General features: G+C 37.6%; 1 protein-coding gene across 1 annotated transcript in view; it reads right to left on the bottom strand.

The window, feature by feature from the left end:
• RSBN1L (round spermatid basic protein 1 like) overlaps positions 1–27,382 on the bottom strand; it is a 68,611-nt gene that overhangs the window by 26,047 nt on the left and 15,182 nt on the right. The window contains exons 2-3 of the mRNA XM_021102552.1: positions 14,992–15,108; positions 6,624–7,264 (exon numbers count right to left, since the gene is read on the bottom strand). Of these exons, the coding sequence (XP_020958211.1) occupies positions 6,624–7,264; positions 14,992–15,108 (758 nt within the window). The remainder of the gene's footprint in view (positions 1–6,623; positions 7,265–14,991; positions 15,109–27,382) is intronic.

Here is a 27,382-nt window from a genome sequence, read left to right on the forward strand (position 1 = left end):
AAAAATGGAGTCTGACAGGAAATACATCTGCCAAAAATAAATCGGTAGGACTCAATACTGCTTTTTCTTATTTTATTTATAAAAATTGGTGCAACAAGAGAAGTAAAGGACACAAGTAATTCAAAAGACCATGAGGACTGACTCACTTGAAACAATGCTGTTTCCCAAAATGTTCCCTGATTATGTCAGTCCCTGAGGAGAGGATTCTACAGTCTAGTAAGTTTGGAAATGGAAAACTCTTCTTCGTGTATGGGAGGTTCACTATACACACTGACTATTAAAGGTTCTGAAGAGTCTCACAGTAAATAAACAAAACTTATTTGGCCTCTCATTAGACAAACTATTTTGACTTCAAAACCCATTTTTCTTGGGAGTTACTGCTGTAGCACAGTGAGTTAAGGATCCAGTGTTGCTGCAGCTGTTGCACAGGTCATAATTCTGGCTTGGATTCAATCCCTGGCCCAGGAACTTCCATATTCTGTGAGTGCAGCCGAAAAAAGAAAAAACAAAAGAACAATAACGAAAAACCCTGTTTTTATTTCCTTTTTTTTTTTTTTTTTTTTTGCTTTTTAGGGCCACGCCCACGGCATATAAATTCCCAGATTAGGGGTCTAATCGGAGCTGTAACTGCTTGCCTACAACACAGCCACAGCAATGCCAAATCCAAGCTGCATCTGCAACACACACCAGAGGCTCAAGGCAACACTGGACCCTTAACCCACTGAGGGAGGCCAGGGATCAAACCCACATCCTCATGGATACTAGTCAGATTTGCTTCTGCTGCACCAAAATGGGAACTCTGCTTCTCAATTTTTTTGTTTCTGTTTTCCTTTTTTACCTGTTTTCTTTTAGTATACTGATCAATATCCCAGTATACTAAAAATTCTACAATTTTTTAGAGTATATAATAGTTATCCATAATAAATATAGAAGATATTATAGATTATTCTAGCCAGTTATCATCAATCTGAAGAAAATACAAAAATAGGATAGTTATTACAATGAAAAATTTAGGGGGTGAGGACAGAAAAGGCTACTGGTTCAATTCTGGTGGGGTTTTTGGGGGGATGGGGAGAAGAAGGAAGGAAGTCTGATTTTAAAAAACAAGACCAAATTTGATTGTGATGATCATCATACAACTACAGATGTGATAAATTCATTAATAAAAAATATATATATAAATAAATAAATAATAAACAAGACCAGCTCACCATGTTCCTGAGGCAATCTAAACATCTAACAAAAATAAATGCGCCACAAGGGGGAGCCATTCCCCATCACATCTGACATTCTTTCAAATCAAAATACAAGTATTAACATCGAATCAATATTTCAAAAATATCCATATACTAAAATAAGTATAAAATTATTATTGTTCATTTAAAAATTATTACAATAAAGGAAAAATTCTCCTTTCTCAATTGGAACATCTGGTACCTGCCATCATATTTTTTATAGATCAGATCAAAAGCAGTCAAGGAGAATATGACAAGCATAATTGGCCAAAAAGAAAATTTATTGCAAAGGCAGGCAATGGTCAAGGATGGCATGTCAAATCATCTTTATTGACCCAGCACAGTGAACGACCCCAGAATGAATTCGATGAATGTTAGTTTTCTCCTCTTACTCTGCAGAAAGTCAGATTTAATAATTGTTTCACTAATAAAATATTAGCCATTTAATTAGGAGTTAACACTTGACATAAGTTATATGATACAAACAACTTAGAACCAGGCTAAAATATAAACAATATTTAGAATTTAGGGGAAGGGAAAGGGTGATTAGAAGATAACTGCCCCAGTTTTCATATTCTCACAGTACTTGCCACAGGGTTTAGAGGGCATGCTGATTAAATACTGGATGACAAGACAGAAACCTCAATTATTCCTTGACAGATAAAACTCCTGTCTTACTTATCTTTTGTTTTTTTTTTTTTTTTTTACCATCAAAGACAAGGAGAACAATAAATACAAATGATTATTTGAACAAAATAGGGCTGGGAGAAAAAAGACAGATGTGGATGATTGCAAATGGTTAAAAATTCTTCCCAAGCATGTAAGCATGTAAGCTCACTTCTGAACTTCCTATCATGAAGAAGTGAATCTGGGTTTAGCCTCCAGATTCCCTTTGGGCAACAGGACATTAGCAAACACAGAAGAGGAGGCTTGCCCTTTTTCTGCTCTATAAACCTTGCAACTACCACCATGTATACAAGCCCACACTAACCTGCTAGATGATGAGAAAAATGTGAACATCATCCCAGCTGACACTACACTAACCAAGCTGAAGACTGTCCAAGGGGGTTCAATAAATTGTGAGAAACAATGTTAAGCCACTTAGTTTTGAGAGTTTTTGTTTGTTCACTGCAGAAAAATAACTAACATAGATACAAAATTTTTCTATTCTCAGACTGAATTTTATCATAGAGTTTGACTGATAATATATTACTAACCTCAGAGAAACAGCATCAGAAAAATGACATGACCTACTAAAACAATATATAATTTCACTATGTCTTCAAATTTTTCAGGCAATCTACAAGGATACAGATGAAAAAGTAAAACAGAATTCTATAAGTAAAAAGAATTCCAAAACCGAAGAGCAAAGATCAGGATGCCTTGATCCTTTTGTATGTGCCAAGTGTGTGCATGTATTTATAAACATATATACACATGCATGCACACACACAGACACACACAGATCTCTAACATGTTTCAAGGATAAAGGCTAAAGAGATGCAAAAATGAGTATTTGTGAAAACTACAGAGTAATATCTACAGAGTAACTACAGAGATAAACATTATCACCATAAAGATCACAGAAATAGATACATCTTACCTATACTGTCATCTCTTAAGTTTCTACAGAATTTAGGACAAATTATTTTGGCTGGTTTAATTTAATTAAGAGAAAAAAAAAACTAGTCTGAAGAAAAAAACTTCCTCAGTCTCCTAAGCTCTTATAAAACAAAGCAAAATAAGAATCCATATTGGGGAAACAGTAAATGAGCAGTTCAGGGAAGCCTTTCACTATATATCCCCCCTCGCGCCACCAAAATGGCTGAATCCGGAGTATATTGGAGTAGAGGCATATGGACCTTGCACAGGCAGCTTCCTGCCATTGAGTCTAAAGCTAAGAAAGTAAAGGTGGTCCTTGTAGGTGACAGATCACATAGACATGGGGCCAGAGCCACAGCTGGTAACAAAAACAGATGCACTTGCCTAGAATATCCCCTGTGCAATAAGTATTATCCAAGAGACATAATGATAATGGCCACCAGGGCAGGTAGTTCTTCAAAGACCTGCAACCTACAACCCAGCCATACAGTGGCACAATTAACAAGTCCTAGCAACTTGTTTATTAAAAGGAGTGTGGTTTTCATATTGCATATATTACGTCAAGACGAAAATTCTTACCACTTAATAAAAAATTAGTAATTTCTAAATTTAAAAGCTATTTGAAAAGCAAATATAAGTACTGTGACATTTAAAAGATTACTGAAATAACCTGCATTAGTATGGCAGCTAGAAAGCTTATGATATCGTGGAAACAAATGACACTGGAAGTCAAGAGGCCTAACATAAAACCTATCACTTGGCAGATATATAATAAATGACAAACAAATGAATGATCTAATACCAAAGGACTGTTGGGCAAGTTATTTCTTCTCTCACTGTATCTCTCTCTTTATTGCTAAAATTAAATTGTAATGAAGATTAAATGAGTTATGACATATAAAGTGCTTAGAACGGTTCTTGGCAGAGCAGTACTCAATAGTAGACACTATTACTAGATGCCAGTCTAAGATCTACCATTAAGAACAGGCATAAGCTCAGACAAGTTACTAAGCATTCCGAAATTCCATAAAATGACAGGGCTAGTAACAGATGCTCTACAGCTCCCTTTCAGCTCTAAAAAATATTTAAATTCTGATTCTCAAACATGTTACATTAGGGAATAAGTACCCCCCCCACATTAAAACTTTAAATACTATCATATTTTCCAGATTACAGTATATTAAAGAACATACACCAAACATAGTGTGGGATGGGGGGTTGGTGTGTGTGAATGTGAATGGACGTATACACTATCATTTAAGGTGGAGACTATAACCTGAGCACATAGCAAAAAAGAAATATGAAGTTCCTATTATGGCTCAGTGAGTTAAGAACCCAATTAGTATCCATGAGGATGTGGGTTTGAACCCTGGCCTCACTCAGGGGGTTAAGGATCTAGTGCTGCCACAAGCTATTGTATAGGTTGAAGATGCAGCTTGGATCTGGCATTGCTGTAGCTGTGGCGCAGGCCAGCAACCACCCCTAGCCTGGGAATATCCATATATCACTGGTGCAGCCCTAAAAGACAAAAAGCATTCTGTATACAATATATATATTATACATATGATATATATTATATATATGATACATATATTTAAAAATATATATATAAATGTGTGTGTGTATATACACACACACAGTCAGAATAAGGAAGATTAAGGAGATTTTCTACTCCTGGCACTAGTGCCAACCTTAAAACAATAAGCTACTTATATCTATTTTTGTTTGCTTAAGTTGAGAAAGGCTGGGATAGATGATCATTAAGACCCTCTTGAGTTAAGGATCCAGTGTTGTCACTGCTGTGGTTCTGGATACAGCTGTGGTCTGCATTCAGCTGGGAACTTGTTGCATGTCACAGGTGCAGCCAAAACAAAAAAAAGATTTCTCTGAAACTTTTTTTACTTTTTTCTTCTTTCCAAACTAGAATGGTATCAATTAAGTAATAATTTTACTTAGAATACCAGAATCTTTAGTACAATAAATGTGAAACTTGGCTAATCCTGAAAATTGGCCTAAGCAGTCTCTGATCTAAGAACGCGATGGCCTTTATTTAGATGGGCCTACATTAACTTCCAAGAACCAGAGGACTGGATTCTGCCTCTTCTTTCTAAGATGATGTTATTCTACAACATGGAAAAGGGTAGGAAAAGGATATTAGCTCAATATTTGAACTAATACGCTATTTTTCTCAAATAATCACACATTTAACTGATGATTCCTTTGTACCACAATATACTTTAATAGTCAACATTTATTCAGCACAGTTCTATATGATAAGTGCAATGCTAATAAGCACTTTAAAGACATTACTACACAAAGCAAGACAATTTTTTTTTCTTTTTTTTCAGCTGCACCTGAGGCACATGGAAATTCCTGGGCCAGGGATCGAACCTGCTCCTCAGCAGTAGCCCAAGCCACTGCAAAGACAACAACAGATCCTTCACCTGCTGTCCCACAGCAGGAACGCCAAGAAGACAACTTTAAGTAATGTTCAGGTAAGAGAACTATTGTACAAATTGGAAAATACGTAGCTAAATTCATTGCATTTCCAAAATAAATCCAAGAAAAAAGGACATCAGAATCTTATTGCACTAAATATCTTAAGAAAAATGAGGAAATAGAAGCTGAAATTTAAAATTTAGTGTTCAGTAGTTCCCGTTGTGGCTCCCGTTGTGGCTCAGCAGTACAAACCCGACTAGTATCCATGAGGATGTGGGTTCAATCCCTGGCCTTGCTCAGTGGGTTAAGTATCCCACATTGCTGTGAGCTGTAGTGTAGGTCACAGACACGGCTTAGATCCTGTGTTGCTGCAGCTGTGGCACAGGGTGGCAGATGCAGCTCTGATTCGACCCCTAGCCTGGGAACTTCATATGCCACACCTGAGGCCCTAAAAAACAAAACCAAAAAAATGAAATAAAAATAAATTAAATTTAGTTTTCATATTAAGAAAGTTATTTATTTTAAAAAGAAAGAAGGGAGTTCCCGTCGTGGCGCAGTGGTTAACGAATCTGACTAGGAACCATGAGGTTGCGGGTTCGGTCCCTGCCCTTGCTCAGTGGGTTAACGATCCGGCGTTGCCGTGAGCTGTGGTGTAGGTTGCAGATGCGGCTCAGATCCCGCATTGCTGTGGCTGTGGCTATGGCTTAGGCCAATGGCTACACCTTTGATTCGACCCCTAGCCTGGGAACCTCCATATGCCGTGGGAGCGGCCCAAGAAATAGCAAAAAAAGACCAAAAAATAAATAAATAAAATAAAAAGAAAGAAAAAAGGAAAGAAAAAAGAAAAAGGAGATACCACTGTCGCATGGTGGGTTAAGAATCCGACTGCAGAAGCTCGGTCACTGCAGAGGCGTGGGATTGGTCCCCGGCATGGTGCAATGGGTTAAAGGATTCAGCATTGCTATAGCTATGGCATAGGTCATAGCTGTGGCTCAGATTCAGTCCCTGGCCTGGGAACTTCCATATGCCAAGGGTGCAATCATATTAAAAAATAAATAAATAAATAATTTATTGGAGTTCCCATGTGGCTCAGTGGATTAAGGATCCATCACTGACACCACAGTGGCTCATGCCATTGCTGTGGCACTGGGTTCAATCCCTGCTCCAGAAACTTCCACATGCCACAGGTACCACCAAAAAATAAAGAAAAATAATTTATTCTTAATATTCCTAAGATGTTTCATTACATTCTTACCTTTTAATTTCAAACCTACAGCAAAATGAGAAACAACAGAAACTTGTCTAAAACATACAAAGTTTTAAAAAAGAAAACTAAAAACCTCTTACCTGAGCATGAAAATTAGACATAGTCGTTGTCTCTATATCTTTCTTTCCCAAAATCTCCATTTTCACTGGTGAATTGGGAAAATTAAATGAAAAGTAGTCTAAAAAATCAGGTAAATAAGTAGCTGCCCCATGAACAATCCCCATTACATAGAAAGCTGCCGAGTTCTCATTTTCACTGAATACCAGACCCACAAACTCCTCTGCAAATCTCTCCATCTCCACAGGAGACAGGTGGGAGAGTTCATTACTGTAGGCGTGGATAACCGATGCACCTCCATTAGGCTGGTGCTCAATATGAATGAGCTGTTTGAATTCCAAAGTGTCCAACTTTCTGAGGTTGTTCTGAACCCGTGGCTCCTTGAATGAGACAAATGGAAACTCACTGTTCTCTGGAATTTTGGAATCATAGTTCTTGGTATCCAAATTCTTTCCACTGTAATCCCTTATGTTATCATTTAGGATGCCTTTGGCTTCTTGATCTTCAACATCAGATAGCAATCCTGAGCAGATGGTTTGAATAGATTTGCTATACATTTTTGGACGCTTCCGTTTTTCATTCTCTTTGTGTTTCTTTTTCTTTTTCTTCTTTACTTTCTTAATTTGTAAGTCTTCTACATTTGTTTTTGGTTTCTCCTTCCCACCTGTTGGGAAAAATTTTTTTTGAAACTCCATATTTTAGTTTCTTTAAAAACATGCTCTAGGAATTGTTTTATAATAAATAAGCAAAATTTATTCTGAATGAGGTTTATATTTGGCGCTTGTTTTACACAGTATTAATCATAATTCAGTCAGGTTGTTTCCCTTCCTCCACAAACACAGGCATACACATACACACAGAAAGGCTTAAGATAAAGTTACACTATAGTGTGTGGTACCATTCTGACATGTAGCAGATGCTCAATCAGTGTCTACTCAAGTAATGAATGAATGTTTTAGAAAGTATAATCTTCAAATTTTAAATGTAGAAAATCAGAAATGGAAAGGTGTAAGAAAGTCAATATGAACAATGGGTGCCCTACAGATATTCCCATTTGATACATATCATTTTTACTTTAAGTTATAAAAATTGCACATAGATGTCAAGATTTATAAATCATAAAAGGAGAAAAATACTTGCATAGTATACTAGCAATAAACATAGCAATTCATTACCTTTTTACTATATCTCTTCCTTGGTAAACCACTCACTCTTTCATAAAAAATGGGAAATTTTAGGCCTACTAGAGTCCACAAAGTTCCCAATGAAGACTCAACAAGGTATCATAAGAGATTACAAAGTTAGAATCATTTCTCATGTCCTAAGCACAAATGATATCCATGTACATGTAAAGAGAGGAATAAAAAATAAAAGAAAAAGGCATGTATCATAATAAGCTTACATATTAATGAGCTTCTGTAACCAAAGGCAAGTAAACTCTGGGCTCAGAAATTTCTAACTCCAAAGAATAAAAGATTAATCCACAGAGGCTATACAATTTAAGTATACATATATAAACACAATATTATCACAGTTTCTTTCTTTCTTTCTTTCTTTCCTTCCTTCCTTCCTTCCTTTTTTGCTATTTTAGGGCCGCACCCACAGCATATGAAGGTTCCCAGGCTAGGGGTCGAATCAAAGGTGTAGCCATTGGCCTAAGCCATAGCCACAGCCACAGCAATGCGGGATCTGAGCCGTGTCTACAACCTACACCACAGCTTACGCAACACCAGATCCTTAACCCACTGAGCAAGGCCAGGGATTGAACCCATGTCCCTACGAATTCTAGTAGGGTTTGTTAACTGCTCAGCCACAAAGGGAACTCCCCTACAGTATATTTATTCCTATACATAAGAAAAACAAAAAAGAGTAAATATCCTCTCAAGAAAATATTATGCTTCCTAAGATAACATAAAAAAAGTCATTCATTGTTGAGAAAAGAAGACATTCATTGTTTCCACCTCTTACTTCACCTTTATAGATGACCTGTCATGAATTAAATATTCTCAACCTACTTCTTTATCTAAATTTTTCCATTTTCACATATCTCTTTTATTCTTCTCTGCCTCTGGTGAATATGACCTGCCTACTTTTCAGAAATAAGTCCCACCCATCAACTCCAAAATCCTTGCTTTTAAAGTTCTCTCTCCTCTTCTTTTGACCATCAAATCTCTCCTCAAGAACCACTATGCCCAGTGCCTTTCCTTTATTACCTGACTTATTTTTTTTTTTTTTTAAAGGCCGCACCACCCATGGCATATGGAAGTCCCCAGGCTAGGGGCTGAATCGAGCTACAGCTGCTGGCCTACATATAGCCATAGCAACACCAGATTCAAGTTGTGTCTGCGACCTACACCAATGCTCATGGCAATGCTGCATCCTTAATCCACTGAGTGAGGCCAGGGATCAAACCAGAATCCTCAATGGATACTAGTCAGGTTTGTTTCCACTGAGCCACAATGGGAACTCCAACCTGAACACTCTTATCCCTTAAATTCTGGGTCTGTTTCCAGTCTACTCAAATTTACTTTTACTTTTTACCTTTTTCTACTTTTCCCAGAATGTTCAAATATCAAATCCAATGATATTCTCTCAAATTGCTGCTCCTGATCTCTCCAAGGTTTGACATAATTACCCAGCTCACCCATGATTATTTTTTTTACTTCCATGACACTATTGCCCTAATTTTTGGACTGGAAGCCTCATGATTCTCTCTCATCCTTAATGCTGAAGCCATAATAACCTTTCCATAAGTTTTATATACTGTTTGATCATGTTCATCCCTTGATTCAACTGATTTCAAAGCTTCTCAATGACTCTCAAATAAAATACAACCTCTTCAGTCTGGAATCCAGAGTCAATGCCTTCAAGTACCTCATGCTCTAGTGAATCTGCAATTCTTACAATTTCTTAGGAAACACACCTAGCCTTACTTTATCCTTCTACTACTGGCAAAGGTATTTCCTTTCCCTTAAATATCCTTATCCTGCCCGGTACTTACTACTGAACCCTTTCCTAGATGGTTTGCCAAAATAAGCAGTTTCATTTGAATGGAAATATAAGCTTGATATCATATTACATTTACACCTAACATTAAAAAAAAAGTTAAAATAGGAGTTCCCACTGTAGCACAGTGGATTAAGGGGCCAGCGTGGCCACAGCTGTGGCTCAGATTCAATCGCTAGCCCAGGATCTTCCATATGCCATGGGGGTGGCCAAAAAAGAAAAATAAGTTAAAATAGAAAATATCCAGTTATTAGACTACATATTACTTTAAAATAAGTATGAAAGTATTTCTTAGTCACAAGGATGGATGAAAATAGTACTAGTTATAAAAGAAAATGCAAACCAGTAAGAAATCAGTCAAGTGATTCTTATACTGAGCATCAAGAAATTAAACATTTACTCTATAAATAATCAGATGATCAGAGGGTTAAGAACCTGACTGGTATCCATGAGGATGCAGGTTTGATCCCTGGCGTCACTCAGTTTAAGGATCCTGTGCTGCCACAAGCTGCAGCATAGGTTGCAGATACAGCTTGGATGTGGCATTGCAGTGGCTGTGACTATAGCCAGCAGCTACACTCCAATTTGACCTCTAGCCTGGGAACTTCCATTTGCCACAGGAGCAGCCCTAAAAAGAAAATTAAATGAATGAATGAATGAATGAATGGATAAAAAAATAAAAACATAACTAAATATTAAGGTGAGCACAATGTCCAGAAAAGAGTTAACATAAGTGGCCTGAGACTGTCCTTAGAAAGCCCTGAGTGCAAAGCTGGCCCTTGGCTGGCATCTGAGAACTTGTATTTCGGGAAGGTTACTACCATTCTCTGATAAGAGTGGCTCACTGCACCTAAACTAGGAGTCTGGGATTTTCCTACACACTAGACAGGGGGTACCTTAATGTGACCAGCCCCCAAAAGAAACCCTGACTACTGTGTCTCTAATGAGGTTTCCTGGTAGAAAACATTTCATGTATGTTGTCATGATTAACTACTGGAAGAATTAAGTGCATCCTGTTTGACTCCACTAGGACAGGACTCCTGGAAGCTTGCGCCTGATTTCTGGAATCGTCGTATATGCCTTTTCTCCTTACTGATTTTACTTTGTATCCTCTACTATAACAAATCATAGCCATGAGTACAAATTTATGCCAAGGCCTGTAAGTCCTCCTAGCAAATCACCAAACCTGGGGGTAGCCTTGGGGCATTCTTGGAGTTCCTGTTGTGGTACATCGGAAATGAATCCGACTAGGAACCATGAGGTTTTGGGTTCGATCTCTGGGCTTGCTCAGTGGGTTAAGGATCCGGCGTTGCCGTGAGCTGTGGTGTAGGTTGCAGACTTGGCTTGGATCCTGTGGGACTGTGGCTGTGGTTGTGGCCAGCAACTGTAGCTCCAATTCAACCCCTAGCCTGGGAGCCTCCATACGCCTGCTGTGGGTACAGCCCTAAAAAGAAAAAAAAAAAAAAAAAAGCATTCTTTACATTTAAACCAAATCAAGGCATCAGCCTTCACTAGACATATTTTTTTTTTTTTTTGTCTTTTTGTCTTTTGTTGTTGTTGTTGTTGCTATTTCTTGGGCCGCTCCCGCGGCATATGGAGGTTCCCAGGCTAGGGGTTGAATCGGAGCTGTAGCCACCGGCCTACGCCAGAGCCACAGCAACACGGGATCCGAGCCTCGTCTGCAACCTACACCACAGCTCACGGCAACGCCGGATCGTTAACCCACTGAGCAAGGGCAGGGACCAAACCCGCAACCTCATGGTTCCTAGTCGGATTCGTTAACCACTGCGCCACGACGGGAACTCTACTAGACATATTTTTTAAAGTTTAATATAATCTCTCACTCATTTCCTACTTTAGAATGATATATGAAATGCAACAGATACACATGTGGGCATACTTAAGGAAAGAAAACCATTTTGAAAATTAATGTTCTTCTCATACTACAAGATATTTAAAGTACATATTACTCTAATTTCATAATTCTTCAAACAGAGCCCAATAAATCAGAACTGAAGTGATTTTTAAAGGATACTGGTAAATACTCATAACAAAAAATTGTTGTCTAAGTAATCTGGACCCTCAAAAAATATAAAAGTATAAGGCTACAGGAGAACCTCCCCCACAAAGGTTCAGACATGCACATAGTGAGCCTGAGAGAGAGAGAAAGATACATACAGCAGACATATGCACATATAGCCAAAGACAGAATCAGACACAGAGAGAGATACAGACACACACACAGCCAGAAGAAAGAGACACTCAAGAGACAAAAAAAAAAACATACAGAGATACAAAAACAGCATACACTGTTAATGACAAATTATTTTTAAAAATCTGTAAAAATCACAAATTCACTGAACAATTTCCACTACTAACTTCAATATGTTAGTGTTAACACAGAAAAAAATAAAAATTGCCCTGAAATAATGGATCTGATTTCATATCTAATATGGGAATTGACATCTGTAATTCTATTATCATACACAGAACCAAAGCAGTAATTAGCTTAGCTATGTTTAACCTTTGGTCTTTGGGGAACAACTTTTTTTGCACAGCAATATTTTCGCCCTTTCTGTTGTGAATTAGCTACCTGTGACCTTTAGTACACTACCAATCATTTTGAACATTGGCTTCTTTTAATCCCCTTTCCCCCTGCTCACTACCAAGCTTCTCTGATATGCTATAATGATAAAATTTATTCTGAAAAATATTACAGTCATAAACAACTATGTTCTTACAACTTATCAATAAACAACGTAAAAATGTCTGGAACATAATAGTATGCTCAGAAAAATTAGTTAGTAGACATTAGCTATATAAGGATGAGCTAAATAAGCTTATGTTTCAAATATATTTGCTTCTTTAAGCTGTTTCTAATAAAGCAAACTCCTATTTTATTGGTGAAAAACATTTATAAGATTTCTGCATTATAATTAAGCATTTATTTATAATCACACTCTATGCAGTTTTAATGAAAACTTGGAGGAAATGAGATTGGTGTGGAGTAAGAGTTAGCATCTATTTTAGATATTCAAGTGCCATCACCAAACAATCAACGTCTGTGTGTACCATAACCTGCAACATTACCATTTTCAGACGGAGAAAATTATAGGGAGAGAATAGAAGTTGGAAGCTATAAAGGAAAAGGGGGCATAAAGCAGTATATGATAGAATCCTTACTGCCCCTACTTAATTGATACTCTTGTTGCTCTAGGACAAGAGTAACAAAGGATGCCTTTCCCTGACCCTCAGCTCACGTGGGAAATGGCCACACAGGCAGAACAAATTGTTTTTGCCGGACAAGAAGAGCTAACACTTACTCAGTGCTTACAATGGCACAGGCACCTTTTCCCAAATTAATCATGTTTTTATTCATTTTATTATCTATATACTACCCACTGAGGAAAGGAGATTTGTTGTTTTTTAATCACAAGAGTTAATCTTTCATACACGTTTACAAGAAAGATTCATATCTACTTGATGAATGTCTTTGGTCCAGGCACAGTACTTGGCACTTCCCCCATACTTTATCTCATTTAATCTTCACAATTCTGCAAGGCAGTAATTCAGTTTACCTCAGTTCAAAATATCTCTTAAATTTTTTCATTTACCTCAAAGTCAAGATGACTACTGAATATTAATAGAAAATCTCCATTTATTTAGGCTATTTAAAATTTTGCTTGCATATGTTATTTTTAGATTCACCTATTTCACATTAATAGTATGTCAGCAATCTAGCATTCAACCAAGTGACTGGAATTTTATCACTGTGCATTCGAATGAATAAGTAAATGAATAGGTGACTAAACCAATAAACAAAAACAAGTATTTGAGTTCCCGTCATGGCTCAGCAGAAACAACTCTGACTAACTAACATCCATGAGGATGCAGATTTGATCTCTGGCCTCGATCCCTGGCCTCACTCAGTAGGTTAAGGATCTGGCATTGAGCAGCTGTGGTGTAGGTCGCAGACATGGCTCAGATCTGGCATTGCTGTAGCTGTGGTGCAGGCCAGCAGCTACAGCTCCAATTCGATCCCTAGCCTGGGAACTTCCATATGCCACAGGTGCGGCCCTAAAAAAAAAATAAAATAAAATAAACCCACAAAACTTAAAGCTCTGTCATGTTTCTTCAAGGTCAAAAGAATTTTATAGAGAATAAAGTCTGACAAGTAGAAAATAGGGCTTAAAGTGCCATCGAAGACCATCTGGAAACATGAGAATGAAACGAAATAGTGTATTCTAATACTCTGTTTACCTTAAATAATATAAACTAAACAGTTATTTCATTGCACTTGCAGTGCTACGGCCTTTCCTTTCTTATGTAGCTATAAAGGTTTATCAACACATGAATTCAATACTAAATTAATCAAAGTCTACATGCTACAGGTTCTAATTCACAAGTTAACTTGTTGGATCAGCTAACAAATTTGCTAGCTATCTAGAAATCAAATGCCACCAACTCTTCTTATCTTTACCTTGCTGAGTGCATTTAAAACTGTTCTTTTATCACAAATTCTCTCTGGAAAAATTCAGATTTACTGATAAGATTTGTATTGTTACCTTACCATCTACTCCCATGTATAAACAAGTGAAAGCGGTTATAACAATAGAGAAAAAAACAAGAAACAAGGAGAATATTCTTAAGCATGCAAGAAACATGCAGTAAAACAGTACACCTTCTTTATTTATAGCTCAGAATAAAATGCTCCCTCTAAACTACAGACAATGTTATAGTGATTTTCATTAAATATTTGAGATCACTTCCTCCATCATGCCTATCATGCTAAAAACTGCTTTAGCCTTCTATTACTATCTAAATATGTATAAATACTAGTAATGCAAACACAAAAATTACACAAACTATTTTATTTTATTTTATTTCATTATTATTATTTTTTTGTCTTTTTGCCATTTCTTGGGCCGCTCCCGTGGCATATGGAGATTCCCAGGCTAGGGGTCTAATCGGAGCTGTAGCCCCCAGCCTACACCAGAGACACAGCAACGCGGGATCTGAGCCACATCTGCAACCTACACCACAGCTCACGGCAATGCCGGATCCTTAACCCACTGAGCAAAGCCAGGGATCGAACCCGCAAGCTCATGGTTCCTAGTCGGATTCACTAAGCCCTGAGCCACAACGGGAACTATTTTAAAATAATTTAAGGAACCTAATAATTATGTTCACTACTTTTTAACAGCTCACTAAATACACTAAAGACATATACTATATAGATTAGAAAAACTCATTATTATATTTACATTTCATATTTTAACCACAAACGATTACTCTCAGCAAAATTCAGCACCAACATAATCTTATTTTAATCACTAAGCATACTGAACAATATAGTACAACCAAAATCACTAAATACAAACTTACTTTTCAGCAAAATCTTAACTTCTCCATTTTCTTTCTTGATCTCATTCATTACTTTATGCTTCTTTTTTTCTCTCTCCTTTTCTTTATCTCTCTCCTTAATTTTGTCTTTGATTTTATCTGAAAATTCAAAATATTGACAATAATTTTATAATTTTTTTTCATGAACTACAGTGCAATTTCAAAAATTACAATATACCAAGAAAGTCGGAATGAAAAATAAACACATTCTTTTTTCTTTCCCTAAGATTTTAGGAAATATTTCTAAATTTCCTTTCACATATTAAACATGGAATACATAACACACACATCACAAACTGTCAAAATTTATCACTACACATTCCACTCTAAAGATTATCATTCATTTACTTCATGTCCACCACAATATTAGACTAACTTCAAATCACTTAAAATAACTGGCTAACTTGAATTGAGAGAATAAACTACAGTATAGAAACTCTACTTTTAAAGTTGGGCATATCCAGAGTTACCACTGGAAAAATGCAGTCTCAGTTTCCTAATATGTAAAATGATGGCCGTTACCTTTTTCATAGGTTATTACGAGGACTAAATGAAGAAAGATATAAAATGATTACCAAGAGCCTGATTTTATATACATATATATAAAATTAGATATTAGTTCCCTTAGCCTTGTACTTTTTAAAAAAAATATGACTAACCTGGCTAGCTGGTGATGCTATTATATTAAAAGGTATAGGAACTCTAAGAATCATTGATCTGCATTTAAAAAATTCAAACTTCATGTTTATATAAAATTATTTGGTATCCAATTAATGGTTATTTGTTCAATCAAGCTCCTATGCACCCAGCAAAAGCTAAGATGTAGAGGAGAATTTTAAAATCGTGATGTAGTCCTTGTCCTCAAAATCTTACTAATGATTACAAAGCCATGATTGGAGCACACGAAAAATGCAAAATATCCTGTAATGTAACACCCCAAATTATAATAATATATATGCATACTGTAAATTTATTAAAATCTCTTTTTTTTTTTCATAAATACTACCCTGAATTCAGGCCCTAGTCACCTAGTGATTACTGTCTAGATCAGCACTGTCAAAGAAGAAGATAATGCTAATTACCACATATGTAAACTTAAATTTTCTAGTAGTCACATTAAAAACAAAAGGAAACCAGTAAAACTAATTTTAGTAATATACTTTATTTTAGTCAAAATATCTAAAATATCATTTCAACATGAAACCAATGCTAAAATTTTTTATTGTTGTTGTTTATTTTTGCTTTTTTTGGGGCAAGCCCACGGCATATGGAGGGTTCCAGGCTAGGGGTCTAATCGGAGCCACAGCTGCCAGCCTACGCCACAGTCACAGCAATGCCAGATCCAAGCCGTGTTTGTGACCTACACACCACAGCTCACAGCAACACTGGATCCTCAACCCACTGAGTGAAGCCAGGGATTGAACCTGCAACCGCATGGTTCCTAGTCTGATTCAATTCTGCTGCGCCACTACGGAACTCCCCAATGCTAAAAAATTATTGAGATGTTTTACATTACTTTTTTTCATAGTAAGATTTCAAAGTCCAGTCTATACTTATGGCACATCTCAATTCAAAGGAGTTCAACTGGAGTTCCTGTCGTGGGGCAGTGGAAACGAATCCGACTAGGACCCATGAGGTTGTGGGTTCGGTATCTGGCCTCACTCAGTGGGTTGAGGATCCAGTGTTGCCGTGGGCTGTGGTGTAGGTCACAGACACGGCTTGGATCTGGTGTTGCTGTGACTGTGGCGTAGGCTGGCAGCTGTGGCTCCGATTAGACCCCTAGCCTGGGAACCTCCATATGCTGCAGGTTCAGCCCTAAAAACTTTAACTGTTCAATAGCCACAAGAGCCTAGGGGCTGCCATAGTGAACAATCTTCTAGATTACTTAAATTCTTTCTTTTTTTTAACGACCATACCCTTGGCATATGGCATTTGCCGGGCCAGGGATTGAATCCCAACTACAGCTACTTCAACTCACTATGCCAGCTGGGGATCAAAACCATGCTTCCACAGTGACCTGATCTGATGCACTTGGATTCCTAACCCACTGCACCACAGCAGGAACTCTTTAAACAGTTAATTCTTAAAAAAATTAAATCCATGTATTTAATAAACATTTTTAAACCTACACTCATTAATTAAAAAAATACAAATTCAAGTAAGATATGTCTACCTATTAAACTGACAGAGTGCTTTTTTTCAAGTGATCTTACTCAAAGCAGATGAGCTAATGTTCAAGCAAACCAAAAGATGGACTCATTGACTTAATAAACATACAATGCTGAATAAAATAAAAGGGTTAGGGATACAGAGGTGAATAAGCTAGATATGGTCTTCATCTCTTCATATATAATTTACTCTAAAATTCTAGAATATATTAACGCTGTTCTCATACTTCAGGTTAGTACACTACTCTTATTCTGTGATGTTTTAAAATCCTTAAAATCATGTTATAAGCTATCCTTCAGTCATAAAATGTCAGTCCAAATAGCCGGAGCTTAGACACATACACAAGTTAGTATTTCCTAAGTAAACACACTTTTTTTTTTTTTTTTGGCTACACCTGTAGCATGTGGAAGTTCCCACACAAGGGATCAAACATGTCATAGCAGTGACCCACACCACATCAGCGACAACACCAGATCCTTAACCTGCTGAGCCACCATGGAACTCCCATTAAATGACCCAGTTATATATCATTTAAAATCACAACCAGAGAAAATAGTCATCAGAGAGTTCCCATCCTGGCTCAGTGGAAATGAATCTGACCAGTATCCATGAGGATGCAGGTTTGATCCCTGACCTCACTCAGTGACTTAAGGATCTGGTGTTGCCGTGAGCTGTGGTATGGGTTGAAGATGCAGCTCAGTTCCTGCAGTGCTGTGGCTTATGGCACAGGGTAGCAGCTGCAGCTCCGATTCAACCCTGGGAACTTCCATATGCTGCAGGTGCGGCCTTGAGGAAAAAGAAAGAAAGAAAGAAAATAGTCATCTGAAATGTCTCTGCATTTCTATCTCTAGTAAATCATCCCTATTATTATTAACCTAAAAGGATTATTTCACTAAATATTATAACTCTTCAAAGTTTATTATAGTAAAATATAAAGAAAAAAGCATGTAAGTAGATACCTCCATTTTAACAAAAATGAACAGCACCCCAAAACCCCTCTGTGTTTTCAATCTTTATGCAGCACTCCTGAGGATAACCATGATCCTGACTTCTAACCAAATAGATTAAAATAATCAGAGAGGAGTTCCCGTCGTGGCGCAGTGGTTAACGAAAGCAACTAGGAACCATGAGGTTGCGGGTTCGATCCCTGCCCTTGCTCAGTGGGTTAACGATCCGGCGTTGCCGTGAGCTGTGGTGTAGGTTGCAGATGCGGCTCAGATCCTGCGTTGCTGTGGCTCTGGCGTAGGCCGGTGGCCACAGCTCCAATTCGACCCCTAGCCTGGGAAGCTCTATATGCCGCGGGAGCGGCCCAAAGAAATAGCAAAAAGACAAAAAAAAAAAAAAAAAAAAAAAAAAAAAACCAGAGAATTTTAATGGAATATAAAGAATATGATATGCTATAAACCTACAACAGTCACAAAATATTTTTCAAAATAAAATTAAAACTAGTTTTCCAGGAAATAAAACTATAATACAGTACGATCCAATTTTTTTTATTTTTATTTCCTTTATAGGGGCACACTCACGCAATATGGAGGTTCCCAGGCTAGGGGTCCAATTGGAGCTACAGCTGCGGGCCTACACCACAGCCACAGCAACACCAGATCCAAGCTGCGTCTGCGACCTACACCACAGCCCACGGCAACGGCAACGCCGGATCCTGAGTGAGGCCAGGGATCGAACCCGCAACCTCATGGTTCCTAGTCGGATTTGTTTCTGTTGCACCACAATGGGAACACCAGTGTGACCCAATTTTTATAGATTTTATATATTTATTTATAGACTTTATTTTCTTAGAGCAGTTTTAGGTTCACAGCAAAATAAGAGAAGGTGCCAGAGATTTGTCATATATACCTGCCTTAACACATTATATATATATATATATTTTTTTTTTTTTGTCTTTTTGTCTTTTCTAGGGCCACTCTCTCAGCATATGGAGGTTCCCAGGCTAGGGGTCTAATCAGAGCTGTAGCCACCCGCCTACGCCAGAGACACAGCAACGCAGGATCTGAGCCGCGTCTTCGACCTACACCACAGCTCACCGCAACACCGGATCGTTAACCCACTGAGCAAGGGCAGGGATCGAACCCGCAACCTCATGGTTCCTAGTCGGATCCGTTAACTACTGTGCCATGTCAGGAACTCCACACATTATAATTTTTTAAAAAATTTACAATATACACACATTCAGAAAACAGACTAAAAGATAATAGTACAAATTATTAAAAGCCTTGACCCCCGCAAAAGCCATTATTTTTAAATGGCAAAAAGTTTCTAAGTTTTGTCAATAGAAGTATATTGGCTTTCTAATACAGGAAAAGGAGGCTTGAAATATGCCTTAAGTAGGATATTAAAAGTTCAAGCAAAAATAAGCTGAAGCTGTTAGGGTCATTATATAAAAAACATCTACAGAATCAAATACAATGGCAGAGCCAAGACAATAATAGTGACTGACAAGGTAACTGCAGTTACCTCCTAAAAATCTTTAAAGCAAAGGAAGCAAAAACAAATTAGCTCTATATACAAAGTGGAAAAGTATTTCTGTGGCACAACTGCCGTCCCAACATATACACCTGCCTCAGTCTTTCGACCTACCTTTCACCCTTCCTAGAATTTTTGGCTTCTTGGCAGAGCACATTCTTTTTCAAAATCTAATTTTAAATTCCTCCTTAAATTTTCTGTAATCGTGTTACAGATAATATAAAGATGCTATGTTACATGTTTACATGTTATAGCTATGAGAAAGTGGGAAGCCTTTAAGCTCTGAATACCTAGGTTCATGCTTAAGTTCTGCAAAACCTTGCTAACAAACTTTCAGATCTCCAGTTTCAACTTTAAAATGGAGTTTTATGTAAAGATTAAATAGGAAATATAAACAAAAACCTTTGTGGCTTGGCAGGTTATGAACACAACTAGTATCCATGTGGATGTGGGTTTGATCCCTGGCCTCACTCAGTGGGTTAAGGATCCAGTGTTGCTGTGAGCTGTGGTGTAGGTCACAGACGTGCTTCCGATCTGGTGTTGCTGTGGCACAGGCCAGCAGCAGCAGTCCTGATTTGACTCTTAGCCTCCATATGCTGCAGGTATGGTCTTAAAAAGCAAATAAATACACAAAAAATTTTAAAGCCCATCAAATCCAATGTATTCTCAGCCCTTTCTCCTTGGTCCTTACTGCAACAGACATTGTTGACCTCCTCACCAAAATTCTCCCTAAGTTTCACTGAAACTGCACTACCCTATCTGACTACTCAATCATTCACAATCTATCATCTAAAACCTGCACACTCCCCTAGGATCTATCCTAGGCATGTTTCTCTTGTATTTTTTCTGTATTTCTTCTAAAACCACAATCCTAAGATTTAAACTATAACTTTAGGCAACCCAACTCAACCCTTCTACCCAACTCAACCCTTCTACCAAGCTCCACACCTTCATCTCCATAAGAAATATATTTAAAACCAAAATTAACATCTTTCTCATATAAAAAAAGTTCATGCTCTCCTTTAGTCTCTATTTATTAACGGCACAATATCCTCCAACATTCACATTTTTAAAATTCTCAAAAACTTTTAAAATACTTTTCTTCTGTTTTCCCCTCACATTAAGTCACTTGCTCAGTTTAGTTTATTTTTCCATTAAAATATGTCTATCTTCCTTTCCCTTTCCATAACTACCACCATCACTGATTCATTAACTTTTGAAAGGAGATCTTCCTACTTAGTGTTTCTCTTCACTAATCCAATAAACACAGTGACCAAAAAATATTCTGTGCAAGTATAGCTTATCATGTCACTTTCTTCTGCTTTAAGCAAACAAACCCTACCCAAAAGAGAAAATTCCTATAGTATGCCATTCAAGAATCTTTATAGTCAAGACTCATTTTATCTTTTAATAATTTCATCTACTACTCAACCATATGTGTATATATATACAAGATTCCAGATTGATTCATTGTTACTCAAATGTCTTACTCCAATATTTTTGCTAATACTATTTAGCTAGAATGTCTCTGCCTATCAAAATTCTATACATCCTGCAAAATCTAGCTGAAATTCACCTTTCATTAAGCACTCCTAGAGCACTACAACTAAAAACGATCATTGCTTCTGTCTCTTATGATTTGAATTCTGATTGTGTAGCTGCTTCATCTGCTCTACTGGATTATAAAATCTTGTAGTTATCATATCTTATGCATCTTTGTTATCTTCTACAGAATCTAAAATAGTGTTTTGAGAAATTTCCATTGTGGCTCAGCAGGCCATAACCAGACTAGGATGCAGGTTCAATCCCTGGCCTCGCTCAGTAGGTTAAGGATTCGGTATTGCCGTGAGCTGTGGTGTAGATCACAGACGCGGCTCCAATCTGGCATTGCTGCAGCTGTGGTGTAGGCTGGCAGCTATAGCTCCAATTCAACCCCTAGCCTTCAAATCTCATATGCTGTAGTCATGGCCCTGAAAAGCAAAAAAAATAAAAATAAAAAAATAAAAAATTTTAAAAATAAAATAGTGTTTTGCATACAAATGATGTTCAATAGAGTGAAGTTTCCAGGGGCAAAAGGAAAAAACAGTTAAACAAAAACAAATTACTAATGACAAGCATCTAAAAGGTCAGCAGTCACAGAAGACCAAAAAAAAGGGGTCAATATGCATAAAATGTGGAAACGATGAGTACCATATGGAGTGATGCCCACACTGCAGCTAATTTTCTTTCCAATTAAATTACAAATACTCTAATAGCAAGAAATATAAAGTTTTCTTCTTTGTATCTCCCCTACAGTGCCAAGCATACGCAGTCAGTAAACGCTTGCTGAATCCACTTAAGAAAGACAGAAGTAGAGGACAAATTAGAGAAATCATGATATAAGAAAGTACATAAATTCTTTTATAAGACTCTAGAAATAAAGAGGATACATGGTGGAGATACAACAAGAGAAGAGTAACATAATAGTGGAGTGGGCCAGTTGTCAGAAAAGTTTCCAAAGAATTTGTTTTTTCATACAAACAACCTAGAGAGCGCACCTACTATCCTCATTTTACAGAGGAAAAAAATTAGTGCCCAGATCATTTAAAAGATCTTCCCAGGAATAGATACTAAGTGGCAGAACTAGGACAACTCCTAGCCAGGTCCCCTTGTTTCTAGTTAAAACTTCTTATACCATACATTAGGAAAGAAAACCAATAAACACAAAGAGAATTATTTGAATCACAAATGTTTTACGGTATTTAAAGTAAGAGATAGTTTCTATCTTATGACCTACACATATAAGCACTACTCCTAGTTCTTCCACGCCACGTCTTCCCCAGTTGTATGACAGGGGAAGGAATAATATATAAACAGGCCACAAAAACTTGGGAGGAAAAGAAGAAAACCCTTCTTTCCTAATTAAGGGTTGGCTAAGATCTGACAGGCATGAAGCAGATGGTACTTAAAACACCTGATTTCTCTAGAGTTACTTACCCGTCCATGCTGAGGGAAACTGCTGAAATCAGGGTGAACTGTCCTTATGGACCTAACTGTAAAAAGTGATACATTAAGAACCCTGAGATTTGAAAGACTTGTGCAGACCCAATCTACTGAGAATACAAAGACCTGCGAAATGCTCAACTGAGGAAGAATTGTGGAGCTTCGGCTGCTTGAACTTCCTATAATCATCAGGGGCTATACTAACTGATCTCTGAAGACTCCTAGTATTCCTTGATTCTGTTTCTTTCTTTCTTTTATAAAGGAGGAATTTTTAGTACAATGACTCAGACAGTAACATTTTATGTTTTGTGGAATAATGCAAAAAAGTTTCTGCCTGAAAGTACTATGAGGAAGTTCAAACTGTACAATTCTTACCTCTCTTACCATTCAGGAATAGGCAGGTTGCTTTAGCTAACATACTGGAGACACAAAGGAAAAAAGAAAAAACAGAATGTTGAAAATGGAACAGTTTAAGACAGCTGGGAATTAAGAAACTTTAAATGTACTGTAATACAGTAGTCTCCACTTATCCTGGGTCGTTATGTTCCAAAATCCCAGGTGGATGCCTGAAATCAAAAATAGTATTGAACCTTATAGATATCATGTTTTTCTTAGACATACATACATACCTATAATAAAGTTTAATTTATACACTAAACACAGCAAGAGAACATTTGAATTGCCAGAATCACTACTCTTGTGCTTTGGGGCCATTATTAGGTAAAATAAGGGTTACTTGAGCACAAGCACTGTGATGCTGCAACAGTAGATCTGGTAACTGAGATGGCTGCTAAGTGACTAATAGACAGGTAAGTGTATGCAGTGGACAAAGGCATGATTCATTACCTCAGAGGGATGGAGCAGGATGGTGTAAGATTCTATCATGCTACTCAGAACGGTGCACAGTTTAAAATTTATGAATTATTTATTTCTGAAATTTCCCATTTCATCGTTTCAAACAGTGGCTGAGCATAAGGAAACGAAAATGCAGAATATAAGATCCTGGATAGGGTGGTCTACTATATAGTGGAAATAGCTCAGGATTTGCAGTTAGACATATTTTAAGTTCAAATTTCAGCTCTACCACTAATACAAAACAAGCTACTCAACTGTGTTGTGCCCCAGCACTCTTATCTGTCAAAGATAAACAGCATCTTTTAGATTTTTTTTTTTACAAGAATTTGGAATTTCTACTGTGGCGCAGCAGGTTAAGGATCTGGCATTGTATCTAAGATGCCATGGGTTCGATCCACAGCCAGACTCAGTGGGTTAAAGTTCCAGCATTGCCACAGCTATGGCTGTGGCACAGGTCACAGCTATACAGGTTGCAACTGCAGCATAGAGTTCCTGGCCTGGGAATGCTACATGCCACACGTGTGGCCAAAAAAGGGGAAAAAAAAGAATTAAAGGCAACATATCCATTATCTTCAACTCTACGCCCAGTATTTTAAAGGCATTTAATACATGTAGCTATTGTTATTAAATACAAATAGTAGAATTTTATTAGGAAAGCATCTAATAAAATGCGGAGTTGCAAAATAGTACAGCAATAGTAGTTCCAAGAACACCAAAAGAAAAGTAATAGGTATATATGTATTTATTTTTGTTTTCCTATCAAATGCCAAGCCAGGAATAAGACGGAAAAGTAATTTGGGCTCCCTCTCCCACCGTAACTCAGGTTTTCCCTATTGACCTAGAAGGAAAAATTTACTTCTAAAGCTGAAGTACAATTACTTCTTTTTTCCTTTTTTTTTTTTTTTTCTTTTTAGGGCTGTACCGCAGCATTTGGAAGTTCCCAGGCTAGGGATCAAATCGGAGCTACAGCCACCAGCCACAGCTGCAGCAATGCAGGAGCTGAGCGTCTTCTGCAACCTACACCACAGCTCACTGCAATGCCGAATCACTGACCCAATGAGCAAGGCCAGGGATTGAACCCACATCCTCATGGATACTAGTTAGATTCGTTTCCACTACACCACAATGGGAACTCGCTAATCACTGAATCTTATACTGCAGCTGTCGTATAAAGTGTGACATACAAAACCTGGGTCATTCTAGACCTCTTAGTCAACATTACACAGTTACATTATTTAATTAGAAATATACTCTATAATCCAAATAGTAAACCATACAGTTCTTTCTGGTTAATATAAGAACATAATGTGAGAACAACTGCTCTTGTTATATACTCCTAATTATAGTTTTCATACAACCAATTAAGATTCTAAATTTTTATTTGTTTTTTTTTTTTGGTTTGTTTGTTTGTTTTTTTTGTCGTTTGTCTTTTGTTGTTGTTGTTGTTATTGCTATTTCTTGGGCCGCTCCCGCGGCATATGGAGGTTCCCAGGCTAGGGGGTCCAATCAGAGCTGTAGCCACCGGCCTACGCCAGAGCCACAGCAACGCGGGATCTGAGCCGCGTCTGCAACCTACACCACAGCTCACGGCAACGCCGGATCATTAACCCACTGAGCAAGGGCAGGGACCAAACCCGCAACCTCATGGTTCCTAGTCGGATTCGTTAACCACTGCGCCACGACGGGAACTCCAAGGTTCTAAATTTTTAAAAGTTAGGTATTTAGCTAATACTACTAGATAACTCTCCCATAGGTGCTTTATCTATTTCAGTTCAATGCAGAATATGCTCTAAATAAAATTTTACCAAACAAATAGAACTATTAAGGCCCTAATAAGTGTACAAGGAGGAACTGTTTCAGACTTCCAAAGATAGGTTAGAAGAAGCCTTGCCATTTCCACCCAGATATCTTGCAATCCTGAACTGTCGTGTAAGAAATCCTACTACCCTGAAGAGGAGATCATGTGAAATGGCGCTGAGACAACAGGAGAGAGGGGGACCCAGCAAAGCACCTCCTCATCCCTGACAGGGCAACAGGTACATGAGTAAGGTCATTTTGGATCCCAGACAAGACTAGGCACCAAATGAACACCACTAAGCAACTCTAGTTGGCCCCACATGAAGCAAAATTATCAGACACAATAAAATGGTTATTGTTTTAAGCCACCAAGTTTTAGGTTAGTATTTATTTAGTATTACTAAGTATTTATGGAGTTCCCGTCATGGCTCAGTGGTTAATGAATCCAACTAGGAACCAGGAGGTTGCAGGTTCGACCCCGGCCTTGCTCAGTGGGTTAGGATCTGGCATTGCCGTGAGCTGTGGTGTAGGTCACAGATGAGGCTCGGATCCCGCGTTGCTGTGGCTCTGGTGTAGGCCGGCGGCTACAGCTCTGATTGGACCCCTAGCCTGGGAACCTCCATATGCTGCGGGAGCAGCCCTAGAAAAGCAACAAGACCAAAAAAAAAAAAAAAAAGAAGAGAAAAAAAAAAGTATTTATTATTAAGTACATGCAAAAAAACCCAAAAGCTTTCTTATATACCAGTAATAATCTGGAAAAAAAACTCCCCAAAATAAAACTCATAATCTATCAATAAATTTTATGAAGATATAAAAGAATAAAACAGGTTAAGACATACATGTATCTTTTAAGTAAAAAGATAATTCTGCAACAATTACAGTTTGTCATTAATTTAATCAGTATAGTTAGTTACTATCTCCCTGGGATGGGAAGGAGGGGGTACTTTACAAAATAATTCTCAAGTTACTCAAAAAGGAAAAATAAGAGTAAAGAAACCTTGATACCAATCTCACATACTAAAATTTTCAGAATGCACCATAGACCAAAGAGTATCTAAAAGAAAACAGAAGAGAAAACCTGTACGACCTTGAATTAGGCCAACTCCCTTAGTTAAGACACAAAAACCATCAACTACATAAAAGAAATAAATTATAAAATGGACCTCATCAATATTTCAATTTTTTGTGTGAAAAAGTGTGAAGGACAATATTAAGAAAATAAAAAGCCACAGAACTGGAGAATACATTTGCCAAAATATGTATCTCATTAGAAACTTGTTCACAGAATATAAAGAGAACTTTCACAATTTAATAACAAAAAACACCCAATAATAGTTTAAACAGACACTGCACCAAAAAAAGAGGTAGCGATGGAAAATACAAAAAGATGTTCAACATCATTAGTCACTAGGGAATTGCAAGTTAAAAGCACAATAAAATATTACTATGGGAGTTCCCGTTGTGGCGCGGTAGTTAACGAATCTGACTAGGAACCATGAGGTTGTGGGTTCGCTCCCTGCCCTTGCTCAGTGGGTTAAGTATCTGGTGTTGCCGAGAGCTGTGGTGTAGGTCGCAGATGCGGCACGGATCCTGCGTGGCTGTGGCTGTGGTGTAGGCCAGTGGCTACAGCTCCGATTCGACCCCTAGCCTGGGAACCTCCATATGCCGCAGAAGCGGCCCAAGAAAGGGCAAAAAAAAGACAAAAAAAAAAAAAAAAAAATATTACTACGTATCCATTAAGATGGCTAAAATTTAGCAAACTGACAGTAGCAAAGAGCTAGTGGGAATGAAAAATGGTACAGCCACTTTAGAAAAGTGAGTTTCTTATGACATTAAACATGCATTTAGCATAAAATGCAACAATTCTACTTCTAGGTATTACTTAAGAGAAATGACCTCAAGATTTGTACATGGAGTTCCCATCCTGGGATAGAGGAAATGAATCTGACTAGGAACCATGAGGTGGCTGTACCCCTAGCCTGGGAACCTCCATATGCCAAGGGTGCAGCCATAAAAAGCAGAAAACAAAAAACAAACAAACAAAAAAACCACCAAAAAGTTAAGAGAGTTCACTTACATGACATTCTGG

The sequence above is a fragment of the Sus scrofa genome, chromosome 9, assembly GCF_000003025.6.
Source record: "Sus scrofa isolate TJ Tabasco breed Duroc chromosome 9, Sscrofa11.1, whole genome shotgun sequence".
NCBI lineage: Eukaryota > Metazoa > Chordata > Mammalia > Artiodactyla > Suidae > Sus > Sus scrofa.